The following is a 16157-nucleotide window of genomic DNA, read 5'->3' on the forward strand; positions in this document are numbered from 1 at the left end:
AATGTTGTGCTGGTTTCTGCCATACAACAAGGAGAATCAGCGATAAATAGATATATACATATGTGTGTGTTTTCAGTCGTGACTGACTCTTTGCAATCCCATGGACTATATCCATGGAATTTTCCAGGCAAGAATACTGGAGTGGGTTGCCATTTCCTTCTCCAGGGGATCTTCTCTACCCAGGGATTGAACCCCTGTCTCCTGCATTGGCAGGCAGATACTTTACCACTGAGCCACCTAGGAAGCCCCTTAGCTTCATACAGGTAATGCATATTTGTTGAAAATCTTCTTCACCAACAATGGTGAAATCAAGACCCAAACTACAAAACATGATGGCAACTGATGCTTACAAAAAATAATGCGAACGGTTATGTTTCACAGATTTGTGCAAACGTCTTTCAAATCTCAGTCTGTCCTTTTATCAAAGAGGAGATCGAAGCATCTGTTATTCCTTGTGATTTAATAGTTAAAAAAAAAAAAACAAAACACCGCATTCCATTGACAAAAAAGAAAAAGCTTTGCTTCCAAACAGCACTAGTCTTTAAAGTGACTTTTCTCCAACGTAAATATAGAAAATAGCCTTTTTATGGAGCACATTCGGCTTGGTCAGAACCCCTTCCTCCCCAACAACATTTAGATGTCACCTGAGTCTTCGGTGCAAGCGCAGCCTGGGAGGTCTGAATATATACAAATGCCCGCTCCCTCTTTATCCTCCCTCTCCCCCTCTCCATCCCACCCCTCTAGGTCCTCACAGAGTTCCAGGCTGGGCTCCTTGTGTTATATAGCCGCTTCCCAGTTGCTACCTATTTTAGGGTTAACTTTTTATGGAGGCGCACAATAAAATGATTAAAAAGAAAAAAAGAAAACCCGATAAAAAAAAAAAAAAAAAAACTTGGCCGAATTTATTTCCTCTAAATGTCCATTAGAGGGCGACATTTGCTTTACTATTATATGACCTGCCTCTGGAGAAATTTGTATGCAGGTCAGGAAGCAACAGTTAGAACTGGACATGGAACAACAGACTGGTTCCAAATAGGAAAAGGAGTACGTCAAGGCTGTATATTGTCACCCTGCTTATTTAACTTCTATGCAGAATACATCATGAGAAATGCTGGGCTGGAAGAAGCACAAGCTGGAATCAAGATTGCCGGGAGAAATATCAATAACCTCAGATATGCAGATGACACCACCCTTATGGCAGAAAGTGAAGAGGAACTCAAAAGCCTCTTGATGAAGGTGAAAGAGAAGAGTGAAAAAGTTGGCTTAAAACTCAACATTCAGAAAACGAAGATCACGGCATCTGGTCCCATCACTTCATGGGAAATAGATGGGGAAACAGTGGAAACAGTGTCAGACTTTATTTTTGGGGGCTCCAAAATCACTGCAGGTGGTGACTGCAGCCATGAAATTCAAAGACGCTTACTCCTTGGAAGGAAAGTTATGACCAACCTAGATAGCATATTCAAAAGCAGAGACATTACTTTGCCAACAAAGGTCCGTCTAGTCAAGGCTATGGTTTTTCCAGTGGTCATGTATGGATGTGAGAGTTGGACTGTGAAGAAAGTTGAGCACCGAAGAACTGATGCTTTTGAACTGTGGTGTTGGAGAAGACTCTTGAGAGTCCCTTGGACTGCAAAGAGATCCAACCAGTCCATTCTGAAGGAGATCAGGCCTAGGTGTTCTTTGGAAGGAATGATGCTAAAGCTGAAACTCCAGTACTTTGGCCACCTCATGCGAAGAGTTGACTCATTGGAAAAGACTCTGATGCTGGGAGGGATTGGGGGCAGGAGGAGAAGGGGATGACAGAGGATGAGATGGCTGGATGGCATCACCGACTCGATGGACGTGAGTCTGAGTGAACTCCGAGAGTTGGTGATGGACAGGGAGGCCTGGCGTGCTGTGATTCATGGGGTTGCAAAGAGTCGGACACGACTGAGCGACTGAACTGAACTGAACTGAATAAGATTTAAATCGTATCAAATTTCTTTTCACATTTTTAATCACATTGAATATCCTTACCTACTTTGACTTCCTATCTCTGTTATAGAAGATGTAGTCACATCTTGTGTCCTCTTTTGATTTGGTCCCTGTGGACTTAACATCGTTCATTAGTATCAATACTTCCAGCCTTGACGCCATTCCCAGTTGTAACCACCAGGCGGCGGTATTGCATAAATAAAGATGCGCTGGAAGGCAAAATTAAGTTAAAACTGCCGAAGCAAAAGGAGTTTCACCAGCAAAGGGCAATTAATTTAAGAAGGAGAGAGAGAAACCAGACATTTCTAGTTCGTATGCAACTCACGGCCCAAGGTCAAAACCCTGTGAGATATAGTACAAAGCAGCTATTCAAGAGCGCAGGAGGAGGCTGACCTGGGGGAAATGCTTGCACAATCTCCTCCTTGCTTTTGTGGCTCCACAGGAGGAGGCGTGTCCACGTTCGTGCACGTGTCTGTGAATAGTTACTGGACAGCTGCCGGCCGGGGTGGGACCGGGCATGGATCTGCTGGATACCGCCTCTGGACAAGTGCATGAGACAGGTTTACAATGGTGCTGCTTGGAGGTCAGCTCTCATTTAACACCGGAAGGAAAGCGGGTCCTGAGCCGGGCAGAGAGCTCGCCTGAGGGCACGCCGTTAGGAAGAGGAGCGTTCAGCCAGATGTTCCAAGCGCAGGCCACAACTAGGAACGTTTTTCATTTTCGCACACCCATTACGCACGTGTGTAATACCCGCCCCCCGCCGCCCCCGCCCCAGCACACACACTCGGACACTGAAGCACAAGAAGGATCCAACACAGCAAGCGGCGTTGTACAGTTTAACAGGAAATTCACCGACTCTTGCAAATCTGATCAGTTACGGCCTTCTCCCTGGAGTAGTACTCAGACTACTGCGTGTGTAATATTTCAAGTGGCGGGGAGAGGTGAGGGAGGAATCGCAGCCCTCTGGAGGCTGTCCATTTATCAGATGCCAGACTAAGAATTTCTATTCTGATTGGAGCCTAGAAAGCAACGTAAAGAAAACCAGACGAATTTGGGAAGAGAAGCAAACACGGGCAAACTCCTCCCTCCAAATACAACTGGAGTTTCGTCTCGGGAAAGCGGGAGGGGCTTGGCAGAAAGTCTTGAGAGCGAGGTGGGGCGTCTGACTTGGGTCCCCTCCCCCAGGCCTCGGTTCCCTCCTCTAGTCCCAACCCCTCCTGCTTCCCTACCCATACTCGACTCGCTGGCTTTGATGTTTGGCACCAAAAGGGTTTGAAAAGGAGCTGCGGACGCCCAAAGCCTGGACGGCGGGAAGGTGGCAACGCACAGTGGCTTTTCCTTTACCTCTTTCTTTAATTCGTCAGCTCCTTAGCCTAACGTTTCGATCCCCCCTTTCCCACCCGCCCAGTCGCTCACTCGCCATCTCTTTCCCCCTCCTCCACCGCGCCCTCGGCGGCTCCTCCAGACCCTCCGCCTCCAGCCCCGCCTCTGCCCGCGCTGGGTTTCACCGGCGGCAGAGTGAAATCAGCAAAGTGACCGCCCCTCTGGGAGATCATTGGTGTAGCCCCTGCCCGTCGCGGCCGATGATTGGTGGGCCGCCCGGGTTATTTGCATGTCGGCAGCAGCCCAGTACCCAGCTGTGCAGGCGGCTGGCTCCGCGCAGAAGTTTGCAGAGAGCTTTCTCGCAGGTCGGTCCCGGACTCGCGCAACGCCGGGAGCCGCCTCCCTCGATCGCCGCCGCCCTGTTCTCTCGGGATCCCTTCTCTGCGGAGAATAGACGCTCTGCTTCAGGAAAGCTGAGGTGGACCAGGCGGGTTGCGGAGGAGGAGCAGCGGAGGATCGTTCCAGTGACAGCTCGGAGTCGGGACGCCGGGAGCGTGGGGCTCTGGCCGCCGCGAATCTCGCCCACTTTCCTGCGGCCGCCGGGTAGGCGGGCGGGCGATGCGGCCGCCGAGCCCCGCGGTGCCGAGAGAAAGGAGGGCGCCCCGGAGAGCCTAGAGCTTGTTTCTGCCCACTTGGGGAAGGGCGCATGGAGTTGTGAGCGCCCCTCGCTCGGCGAGGCCGCCCCGGGCAGGCTCCCCATGGCCGGGACGTACAGCTCGACTTTGAAGACGCTGGAGGACTTGACCTTGGACTCCGGGTATGGGGCCGGGGACTCGTGCCGCTCGCTCAGCCTCTCGTCCTCCAAGTCCAACTCGCAGGCGCTCAACTCTTCGGCGCAGCAACACCGCGGGGCGGCCTGGTGGTGCTACTCCGGCTCCATGAACAGCCGCCACAACAGCTGGGACACGGTGAACACGGTGCTCCCCGAGGACCCCGAAGTGGCCGACCTCTTCTCGCGCTGCCCGCGCCTGCCCGAACTGGAGGAGTTCCCCTGGACCGAGGGAGACGTGGCCCGGGTCCTTCGCAAAGGTGCCGGCGGCCGGCGGCAGCCCCTGTTCTCCGCCGAAGCGGTCAGGCGCCTGGCGGGGCTGCTCCGCCGGGCGCTCATCCGGGTGGCCCGCGAGGCGCAGCGCCTGAGCGTGCTGCACGCCAAGTGCACCCGCTTCGAGGTGCAAAGCGCCGTGCGCCTGGTGCACAGCTGGGCACTGGCCGAGAGCTGCGCGCTGGCCGCGGTCAAGGCCCTGTCCCTATACAGCATGAGCGCGGGCGACGGGCTGCGCCGGGGCAAGTCGGCGCGCTGCGGCCTCACCTTCTCAGTGGGCCGCTTCTTTCGCTGGATGGTGGACACCCGCATCTCCGTGCGAATCCACGAGTACGCGGCCATCTCGCTCACCGCCTGCATGGAGAATCTGGTGGAAGAGATCCGGGCCAGGGTGCTCGCCAGCCAGAGCCCCGACGGCGGAGGGGCCGGAGGCGGGGAGGTGTCCGCTGAGGCCCTGGAGATGGTCATCAACAATGACGCCGAGCTCTGGGGCGTCCTGCAGCCCTATGAGCATCTCATCTGCGGCAAGAACGCCAATGGTAAGCTCGCGGGCTCCGGGCCCGTGGACCGGGCTGGGGGGAAGTCCAACCTGGGCTACGCAGGGGGTGAATTTCCTAGGACCAAGGAGATTCAAGACCTGAGAGAAAGCGTTTGGTCTTTGGGTAGAGGAGTTCATTAAGGAGTCTTTCCCGAGGTTCTTCTTTCGGCGACTGACTTTCGGAGGGCAAAGTAGTGGTTGATCTTCTGCTTCCTGTTCTGCGTCGTGTTGTCGCTGCTGGGGGCCATTCACTGATTGAACCTCTTGATGAAGCCATCCCTGAACCTCTCTTGGCGTGAAGCGGACTGCCTTGTGGCCCTCTACCTTGCTTGATGGGTCTGTAGTTGGCCTCTTTTCCGGACCACTGGGTAGATCAACTACGGTTCGGTCCTAGTTCTGTCGAGTACAGTAGCAGCAGCCAGAGGGTCTGGGCTGCAAAGTCTTGGCTAAGTGGGATGGAAGGAGGGGAAGTGGATACCCTGGACCTGGCCCTGCCACCTTGAGCTTTGCTGGGTTGAAGGATGCCTTTCAGGGCCCTCTGGGGGAAGGTGGAGAGGTAGTGGTGGGTTCTTGACTCTGAGCCCAGGGTTATGGAACATGGTGACTTCTGAACCCCCTTCCCAGTAAAGGGAATCACATGCCAGTTCCCAGACCTGGTTTTCCAAGCTGTCACCAACCAAGTGAGCAATTAATTAAAACCCTATGTTGTATTAAGTGCATGACCTTCTAGACTTTGCTGAAAGGATGACCCCATAGTCATCAACCGAGCTAGGGGGAAGCGGGGTGGGGGATGGGCAGACAGCACGGTGTCAAGTGCCAGAAAGAAACCTTTGGGTAGTTGCCTTTCTCTGAAAGAGGACATAGCTTCAGTGCAAAGAGTGGTAGGGAAGCACTTGACCTTTTCACTGGAAAGGTTACGGTGTGACCTGGGTTCAACAGTAAACTGCCTACCAGACTCCAACTTCAGGAGTCAGCAAACCATCAGTTCTCTAGAATGATACTTTGGCTAAACATCCTTACAGTCTGATCAGAGGGCGATTTTAGGGGCTGCATTCAGTGGCAAGTAAGTGGTACAGAGGAAGAGGCCAGGTGGGTATGGAAAAGGCATAAAGGGAGTCATATTTAAGTGTGGTTTTAAATAATTGTAATAGCAAAAATCTTAAATTAGCACTTAACAGTGTGTCAGTCTCTGTTTCTAGCACTTTAATATAAACTTAAGTTTAATATATAAACTTAAGTAATCCCAGCCACCCTATTAGGTAGGTACCTATAGTATTATCCCCATTAGATAGATGGGGAAACTGAGGTACCCAGCAGTCAAGTAATTAACCCAAGCTTACACAGATATTAAGTGACAAGAATTTGAACCCAGGCAGGCTCCAGAGTTCAAGCTTTTAGCCACCGGAGGAGAGGAAGCAGCTTTGTTTTCATTGATCCAATTTCCAAGGGGAGCAGTTGACAACTAAAGACTTCATTTTGAAGACAGTCTGTCGCTACCCACATGGCTGACTTTGACTTTCTTGGGTTTTGTTTTCAATTCTGACACAACTGAAAGGAGATGCCAGGAATGGCAAGAAGAGCACTTGCCTTTTCATTTTCCTCCTCTTAGGTCAGAGTTGAGGTCAGTCCAGAATCTCAGCTGATGATGTCACAGCTGATAATTGTGCTTTGCCCTGCAGGTTTGTGGCATCAGCACAGAGAACACAGGCTCCAGGAGAGGAAGTGGAGGGCAGGGGGATTTCCATACGGTTGTCAGAGCCCAGGGGAAGCAGCCTGAACTTTTGGCTGAGGGGAGGCCCAGTCTGAACTCAAAGAAGGAAGACTCCTAGAAGAAAAAAACAAGGCCTAAGGTGGATAATAGGTGAGAAACAAACAAAACATGCCCTTCACACAGAACTGGTGCCCCTCAGGTTGAGAGGCTTCTCGGTTGTTCTAACTGTGAATTGAAGCTGTTAAGAGCAGCTGCCTCCTCGGGGCCCTCTGAAAATTCAGAATGTGACAAGTGGCTAGAACACAGGTGTCTTCCGTGAACGGGCTTATTTCCTATCTAGGGTCATCACTCCTTGGGATTTTCTTTACAGGGTGGGGTTTTGACCCCGTGATTTGACCTCTTCCCCTCCATCCGACACCCCCAAACAATCTTTCTTAAGCCATGGTAGTTGAGACAGCAGGGCTCTTGTGTGACAGACACACATCTCCAGGATGCCCAGAGCAAGCGTGTCCCTCTGCTCACTTCTCAGTCTCCAGGGAGCTCTCCAGTGAGACAGGTGACTATTTGCTTCCCCTGAGTAATATGGATGCTCATTTTTTATACATGAAAACCTGAGGGTGGCCCCAGGAAACAATAACCAGGCTCATTTATTAAGTCCCTTTAGACAAAGTGAAATGAATGTCTAGTAGAGAGGCAATGAATTACTTATGCCCGAGAGCTGACTTCAGAGGGAAGCACAAACTGCTTAGGAAGGAAGTGGAGAGAATCTAAACCTTTGTTGTACCGAAATAAGCCAAGGCCAGCAAGGTTACCGTCTACACAGCTGAAGTCTAACTGGCAGATGGCCACACATGGGAGAGTTGCTGGCTCACAGTCTTGTCCTGCTGGTCTTCCCTTCAAATTATATATTTATTGTTGTTATGCCTGCTAATTATACGGCAAGGGCACATGCATTTGAGTCAGCTATATAGGGCTCTTAAACTTTTAATGTCTTCCAGCCGGGAATTCAAGAACCCTAATCCATCTAGTCCAATCCATTACTCAGAGTACTGGGCAAATATGGTTTTGCTCAACCCAAGATGGATGATAAAAGTTCTATGGTGTTTATAAAACATGATCTCAGCTTCATAGTGCAGCAGGAGTTATATATCGCTTGCTCATTTGGTATCGATGTGCCTGTTCCCAGGGCAGTGTCATTAAGTGATGCTATCTTCGTGGCTTCCTTAAGAGAGGTAGAAAAACCACTTTAATAGAGTGGTATTTATAAACAGGGAGCTGGCAGAAAATAGAAGCTTCTCTCATCCACACCTCCCTCCTTCCCTCCCTCGCTCATTGTTGTATGTCAGTTTGATGCTGAGCATCGCTTGGGGTTTCTCCCTGGCCATTTTTCTTACTAAATGTTCACGAATGTCCATGGCCTTGGAGAGAATTTCCTTCCATTCAGAGATGCTAGGTTAAATGATAGGGTTTTGATGAGAATATTCCTACTCCAAAGCAGTAACCAGGATGTACATGAAAGGAGCTCCATCATAATGGTAAGGAGCAAAAACTTTGGAATCGCAGTAAGGATTTGAAGCTCACCTCTGCTATTTCTATGAGTGACCTGGGCCATATTTCTTAACCATTCTAAGCCTCAATTTTGTTATCTGTAAAATGGGGGATAATAACAGCACTTAACTCCTCAGGTTGGTGTGAGGACTGGATGATATCATAGATTTAAAGATTGAATCACATAGTAAATGCTTAATAAATAGTTGCGGTTCATTCAACAAATATTTATTGACCACGGACCCTGTCTGCACCACTATTAAAAGTACTGTGGATTAATTGGGGGAGGGGGAGGGTCCTCCTCTCATGAAGTGAACTAATGGAGGAGACAAGGAAAAAGTGAACAAATAGGGAGTTACTTTTAGCAGTAACTGTTATTAACAATCACCAAAAGCAAAGTAATGGGATGGTACGACTGGGACTAATTTAAATGATGGCCAAGGAAGGCCTTTCTGAAATTTCATTAGGAATAGATAATATATCAATACTGCTGCTGTCTAAGGATCTCAAAGGAAAAAAAAAAGTGAGGACCTTTCTGAATTATTTGCTTATTTATCAGCTGAGGCAAATCCCAACAATCTCATTTGCAGCGGAGAAATGAAAGGGCTGCGTCTAGAAAGCTCTTCTAGTTGTGGGACTCATATAACACCGAGCTTATAGGATGGGTTTCCGTCGTGATAATCAACTCCAGGAGCAAGGGTTAATTGAGCCGCTAGTTGCTGTTTAATCAGTTTCCACACCTGCGTGGTTTGGGGAGGGGGAGCAGCTACCCTCCTTTTTAACTGTTTTATTGAAGCCAAGAGAGCTAGTAAAACTGAAACAAAGCAAGCTTGTGGAAACGCAGACTTTTTTTTCCCTCCCCCTTGAATGCCTGAGAAATGCAGCCCAGCTTTAAGTTGTTAGAAGAACAAAGTGGGGTTGTTCGGCCTCCTCCAGGAGTTTTACCTGCCTCCACACCAGCGGAAGGGCCACCTTTCTGTGAATTTCCCCACACCCAGGGCAGGTTCCTGAGTCGTTTCCTGCGCATGTCACCCCTATCACTCTGTGGGCTCATGGGCATCCGTGCCTCCCCTGTGCCTCCCACAGGGTCTGGCACAGAGCGACACTCCAGGAGTGGCAGTCGGACAAATGATTGATCCCACCATGCAAAATGTTTAATTCCAGAACTTCATTTGAAATCCTTTGACCCCCTCAGAAGACTCTTCCCCACTTTCTACTGTGGTTGAGAATTTCAAGTTCTTGGTGGAGAGAGGCAGCATTTTGGAGGGTACCCAAACCATGGGGACATCATTCAATCTTTTGATCCTCTAATCGTGAGCAGGGTTCCCTACACTGTGATGAGTCAGTGTAAATAAGGATTTCGGGTCACGGGCTTCCTTCAGTGTGCGGCACCCACAGTGGGGGTTTCACAGCAGCCGTCTAACTGGCCACAGATAGATCCACAGGAAGACTGAGTTCAAAGAGGCACTCAGTTCCCCTAAGAATAGCAATACCAATCCCATCTTGCCTGCAGAGCTGCCCTAGAGGGCAGTCTGTGGATGATTATTGCTCAAAGGGCTTCCTAGGTGGCTCAGTAGTAAAGCACCCACCTGCCAATGCAGGAGACCCAGGTTCGATCCCTGGGTCAGGAAAATCCCCTGGAGAAGGAAATGGCAACCCCATTCAGTATGCTTGCCTGGAGAATCCCATGGACAGAGGAGCCTGGTGGGCTATAGGCTATGGGGTCACAAAGAATCGGGCACGACTGAGTGAGCATAGCGCAGCACTGCTCAGAAGAGGTTGCATCTGTGTTGCACCTCATCTGCCTCCAGTCTGAGGATGGCACTAAGGCATTCAACTACCTTCTCATCCAGGGATGCATGGACAACATCTCAGGTCTGAAATAAGCCAGGGACACTGGGCTGCAAATCCTCAGGCTGGTCCTTATCCCATTTCCCCATCAGTACCTGTCCTTCCCCCAGCTGGGGCTGTGGGCGAGTGCTCTGTCTCTGTTGCCACACTCCTCCAGCTGTAATAACAGGCCTGACCTCTGCACAGCTCAGAAACCTTTTCATCTGGGATCTTGCCCACTGCCTATAAAAACCCATCGAGTGGGATGCTCTTTCACAGGAGGGTCTCTGGGAACACAGGATTCACAGCTTGGTGACGGCCGGGCCAGGGCCAAGCCCCATGTCACTCACGCCCTAGGCCTGTGAAGAGTCCTAGAAACAAAGGTAGAGAGGGACAGGGCAGTATTTGCCCCTCTGCCAGTGGAGGCGAGGGTCAGACTCACAGACTCAGTGGTCCCTATCGTAGATCTTGCTTGTTAATGGCCTGCTGTGTCCAGGCACTTTACATCCTTTAGGCCAGAGAATCTTCACAACCAAGGTGAAAACCAGGCATCAAGGCCCAAGAATGGATCTCCCTCCAGAGGATGTGTTATGCTGTTTAAACGCTGCTTGCTGGTGGGCCCAGAGTGTCCCTCAGGTGGCATCCATTTTCAGGCGCCTTTATTGCTACTCCTGAGGGGTGGGGAACTCTGCCGCCCAGTGTCAGCTGCCGAGTGATCAACAAGCTTAGCCGAATGGAAAAGCTGCGGCCTCCATCTTCCAAGAACAGGGAGAGCCAGCTTGGAGGAGGACACCCAGCGGGAAAGAACCCAAAGGGAGCCCATGTTTAGGCCACTGGCCTCAGGACACTCAACTCATTTGCTCTGGAGCCGGCAGAAAGTCTTCTGTGAAGGAGCCTTTGATTTCCTCTGAGTCCCCTACCGTGTTGGGCCGTTGGTGAAACGTCAGAGCCGGGAGCACAGGGAGAGGAGGAATCGGCGTAGCAAGCGCGGAGATGCTCTGGCTTTGAAGTCTGAGCTGGGTCCCAAATTGCCTTGCCTCTTACCAGGGCCTGGAGCAAGTCACTTCAAGTCCGCGACTATAAAGCGCGGGGCCGGCTCTCATCCACAGGCGGTTATGCCCCGTGAATACTCGCTGCTCCCAGGACGTCAGAGCTGACGCTGGGATGAGCGTTGAGAACTTGCCCAGGGTGGGGCGGCCTGGGTGTCATTCCTGGCTCCCTCCCTTGTGAGTTGCATGATCCCAGGCAGGGTCACTGCTATGCTTTGGTTTCTTCCTCCGTAACAGGATTTGGACTGCATCGCTTTTTTTTTTTTTTTTTAATTTTGGCCTCACTGAATCTTGGTTGTGGTGCACGGGCTTTTCTCTAGTTGCCACACGTGGGGGTTTCTCTAGTTGTGACACAAGGGCTTTGTTACTGTGCAACATTTGGGATCTTTGTTCCCCAACCAGGGATCAAGCCTGCATACCCTGCCTTGGGAGGCGGATTCTTAACTGCTGGGCCACCAGGGAATCCCTGGACTGGGTACATTGTGTTGCAGGCCTGTCTTGTGCCCTGAAGTATACTTAGCAGCATCCCAGCCCCCACCCGCTAGATGCCAGTAGCATCCTCCCTGCCCCACTCTCCCCACCCCAGCTGGCCAGTTGTGACAATCAAAAATGTCTCTAGACACTGACAGATGTCTGTTAGGGGGTGCGGAATTGCCCCTGGTTGAGAAATACTGCTCTGCAGTAGAGCTGAAAAGAGTACACAACTCGTAGGATGTTTGGGAGGATTTACTAAAGGTCTCTGCAAGGGACTTTGCACTGGGCCTGCACATAAAACAATCATTCTAATCACTGTTACATTTTTTGCAAACTGTATTGCATGCACCCGTCGAGTTCACTTTTTGCAGGAGGGAGCTTTGGTAGTGCAGGGGAGGACCGTGACCCAAATCCCAGGGTGACAAGGATGAGTCACACAGCTTTCCTGGGTGACTAATTGGGAGGAGGAAGTTACTGAATCTGGAAAAGGCACCTTTGCACCCTGCTCAGTTATGCCTCCTCTTGGCCTCAAGTTGAAGCGGGCTGGCAGTGAGAGCCGACCCTCCCTCTGAGCTCGAGGCTGACCCTGCCGGAGGACAGTGATGGCGAAGACTCAAAGCTGCGCTCATTCTGCTGGGGAGTCACTCTGCTGTGTGTCTGAGACCCTGCCTCGTGCAGCTGCCAAGCCCTGAGCCACAGGACAGCAGGTGTTTTGTGTTTGCCGGCCTGTCATGTAAACATACTTTGTGGTCTTCTTGCTTGTTTTAAAAAAGGCCTAAATGGTTTTGCAACTTTGGCGGTAGGCTTGGAGCAGCTTCCCAAATTGGGAGGAGAAGCTTCAGAAACACCACCCGAGTAAGCCTGAGGAATGCCACGCCGGCCTCGTTAATCAGCTGCTTGCCGAGCGCCAGCTACATCCAAGGCCACGGAGACAGATGGGAGGAGGACGGGAATGGATCTTGCCCATCAAGAAGTTTAGAATCTAGTAGAGACGGCAAGGGGCTTCCCTGGTGGTCCATATGGTAAAGAATCCTCCTGCAATGCAGGAGACCTGGGTTCGCCCCTTGGATTGAGAAGATCCCCTGGAGAAGGGTATGTCTACCCACTCCAGTATCCCTGCCTGGGAAATCCCAGGGACAGAGGAGCCTAGCAGGTTACAGTCCATGGGGTCGCAAAGAGTCAGGCATGACAGAGTGACCATGCACACACGCCGGGAAAGCAAAGCATGTCCATGGATCCTTCCAAGGATGTTTAGGGTCCTTACATTCAAATGACAGGTGATGCTAAAGCCACATCTTCCCCCCTGCCCATTAGGGGTGTTTTTCGTGAGCCATTTTACTTAATCCTCCCAAGCCACTCTGTAAGACAGATATACTGTCCACCCCATAGATGGGGACCTTGAAGCTTTGGGTGACTGCACAGCTCAAAGGGGAGAGGTGAGCCCTGGCTGGGTGGGAGGGAGGGAGTCGGGGATGCTTTGTGGAGGATGTGGCATGTGGTCAGGGGCACTTGGGCGGGCCGGGCTGTGATGGGGAAGGAGAAGTGGTGCTGAGAGCATGCAGGCTTCCAGGCAGAGGGAACAGTGTGAGCAAAGACCTGGAAGCCAGTGTGTGTGTGTTGGAAAAGTGACCCTCTTTGGCTGGAAGGTTCAGACACATGACGAGGAGGAGCAGGGCAGATAACACAGCAGAGAGGAAAACTTTCCCACATCTTTTATCCAGATGTTCAGGAGCCTGCCAGAGCTCAGGAAGAGAGTTTTCCAAAACTCATTTTTATAATTCAGAAATGGAGTGTGTCTGCTCCCCAGCGCATCGTAACCACAGCCTCAGACCTCCCATTACCCTTCTTGTTGATTGAAAGCTTGACCTCAGAAATGCCCCCCGGCCTCTGTCCTAAGACTACAAGTAAGGAAAGAAGACGTTTACCCCAGCAGACCTGGTTTGAGAGGGCCTGAAGAGCGAGGCTGCCATCAACTTTACTTCCCTCATGCAATTTGACTTCTGACCTGGCATTTCTTGCAAGGCCCTGAATGTAGCATTTCAAGCCAAAGCATTCCCAACAGGGAATGAAGACTGGGGCTGGCATACCTGTTAAATGAGGCTGTTGGCCTGACTCTTGCCAAGGCAGGATTCTCAAACATAGAGGCAGAGAGGGACAGAAAACAGGATAAGAGGGTCCCAGAACTTTAGATTTGTGCTTGGTATGTTCAGCTTCCAGTTTGGAGCATATCATTTTGAAAACAACAGCTCAATTCTGAGAGATTTAGTCACCTTCTCAAGGTGCTGAAGGTGTTTCCAGAGCACTGATAATCAAGATTTCAGTCCTGTTAACTGTTTGATATTGTGGAAACCACCTTCGAGCTCAGTGCCACCTTGACTGAACTCCCTAGAGTCCACCTGAATTCCGCTGACAGTAGTGAAATGAAAAAGATCATCAATGGCTTAGCCCATAACTAGGGTGTTAGACCTTTTCCTGACCCCAGTGTTACAAAGGAATTTGTCACTTGAAAGAGAAATCTCTTGAATATTTTGCACGCTCTCTCTATATATACACACACAATATATATATACACACACATACAATCATTTATGGTTAATGGTTTTAGTCCATTGTTTTCTAAAATTGAGTTAGGCAAGAGGTTAGGGGTAGGGGGTGGTCAGGTTCATGATGAAAAAATTACATAGGAAAGCTGAATTTGGAAGTACCAGAGGCAGAAGGTTAGGGGTGGGGAGAGATTAAAGAGGACCACAAGGAGAGTGAAACAGGTCTATTAGTGCATGAAAATCGTCCCTAAAATTGAGGCAGCGAAGTTTTGTTGAAATTTTTACAGCTTTTCTCCTGTATCTTTTAAGATAGTGAAAGCATTATTTGCAGTGAGAGCTGTTCATGAACACACGTTTCACAGACCAAGCAAGTGTATATGCACAAGCATTGTGGACCGTCCGGTTCAGAGAGTGAAGGCTGTGGATCCAGAAAATTCTGGGTTGGAGCTTGGCCTCTCCATGACCTGGAGTGAATCACTCCATCTTCTTGGCTCTCTGTTACTTATCTGTGGCCTGAAGAGGTTGGACTAGATTCTCCAAGGGCCCCTCTGTCTCCGACAATGTTTCTAGACCCCACGTGGATATTGTGAAGTCACTTTCCTAAGGTCGAGCCCTGTAATTAGTATCCTTGGGAAAGAAATGGCCCGGGATGAGGCTGGCCAAGCTCTCGAAAAGATGGCCCGGGTAGTAGGACCAGACACCATCCTTTGTATATTAGGATTAACTGTGATTACTCTGCTTAGAGTTTTCTTCCCCCACTTTCCTCAGAAGGTGAGTTCTGTCTACTCTTGGCCAACCCACCCCTCCAGTGTTCAGCAGCTGCGTCCAGGTCCTGGCTGGCCTGCTGGGTGGTGGGATCAGCCCCGAGGTGACTTCATGCAGCCGGTGTCTGCAGCCTGCCTACCCGGCCTCAGATATTTATAGCAGGGAGCAGCTAGGGAAAAAAAATTAAATATGCTACACCCTTCTTTATACTGTGTGGGACAGAGACAGGCATTGTGAGGAATTTAGAAGGCAGGGCAGTATAATCCAGCAAGATATTTTTAAATGCTGTTCGTTGCAGTTGGCAGGGCCGGTTCTTCAAAGGCAGGGAAAGTGAGAGAAAGTGAGGATGACAGGCTGCCAGGAATTCTGAAATTGAGATGGGCAGCTCGGTAGCCCAAGGGGTACAGGTTCTGAACCCCGATTTCTTTCAGTCGCAGAGTTTGAGCAGGGCTTGGGGAGGTCCCCACCAGAGCCGGGTGAGCGGGGCGGCTTGTCCCTCTCCCCACCCCGGCCCGTCTAACTCTATGAATTCCCAAGTTCAAGGTGAATCAAATGTGCTGGAGAAGCAGAAGTCATGACTGAAAAAAAGTGGCTCCTGTGAAGAGAGAGACCCGGTGCTGCTGCTTTAACTCATTTCAGCAGCCGGGAAAACCACGTTGTACATGGGGACACCATTTGGAAGCAAGTTGCTCGCAGCTGTTCTCCTGGATGTGCGATCTCTCCAGGATGAGCCAGGCAGGCCAGGGCTGTGTCGGGACCCAGTTCAGTAGCAGGTGAGAGGGCCTCCGGGGTAGAGCTCCCCCTGGAAAGATGACAGAGACGCCCCACCCCCCTGCCACCACCACCTGTCCCACGGATGCTTGTAACTATCCTGGGAGAAGCTGCCGTGGTTTCTACCGTGTTGGTCTTGCAGGACACAGGGTGGTTATGGTGGGAGGGTCTGGGGATTGGGATCCAGGGAGACGCTAAGAGTTCGATTTCGAGTGCATCAACTTTTTTGTTCAGCATGTATGTATTGAGGATTTCCTGTGTGCAGTGTTAGAACAAATGAATATGAGAGACTCGAAGGAGGGGAGGGTGCAGGCCCAGAGGATCATGAGGAGGAGGAAAGCCTGCTGGAGGAGACCCGGTGAGGCCTGCCAGGCTGGTGAAGACAGCTCTGGGCAGAGGGAGCAGCAAGTGTGGGGTGAGGCCCTGGAGGCCGGCGGGACACGTGACAGGAGCCGGGTATATATGTGTTAAGGAGATGTGATCAGAGACGGGAGGGAGGGAGTGGTCAGCCAGGTAGGGCCTTGGA

At 50.9% G+C, this 16157-nt stretch overlaps 1 protein-coding gene across 2 annotated transcripts in view; it reads left to right on the forward strand.

Annotated features, from left to right (window-relative positions):
* The first annotated feature begins 3602 nt into the window (after positions 1 to 3602).
* Positions 3603 to 16157, forward strand: part of ABTB2 (ankyrin repeat and BTB domain containing 2) — a 186447-nt gene continuing 173892 nt past the window's right edge. For both annotated transcript variants that reach the window (XR_003514667.1, XM_027562689.1), the window contains exon 1: positions 3603 to 4941. Coding sequence is in view for 1 of the 2 variants with exons in the window: in XM_027562689.1 (XP_027418490.1) it covers positions 4059 to 4941 (883 nt within the window). In the remaining variant the exon portion in view is untranslated. The remainder of the gene's footprint in view (positions 4942 to 16157) is intronic.

This window comes from Bos indicus x Bos taurus, chromosome 15, assembly GCF_003369695.1.
Source record: "Bos indicus x Bos taurus breed Angus x Brahman F1 hybrid chromosome 15, Bos_hybrid_MaternalHap_v2.0, whole genome shotgun sequence".
NCBI lineage: Eukaryota > Metazoa > Chordata > Mammalia > Artiodactyla > Bovidae > Bos > Bos indicus x Bos taurus.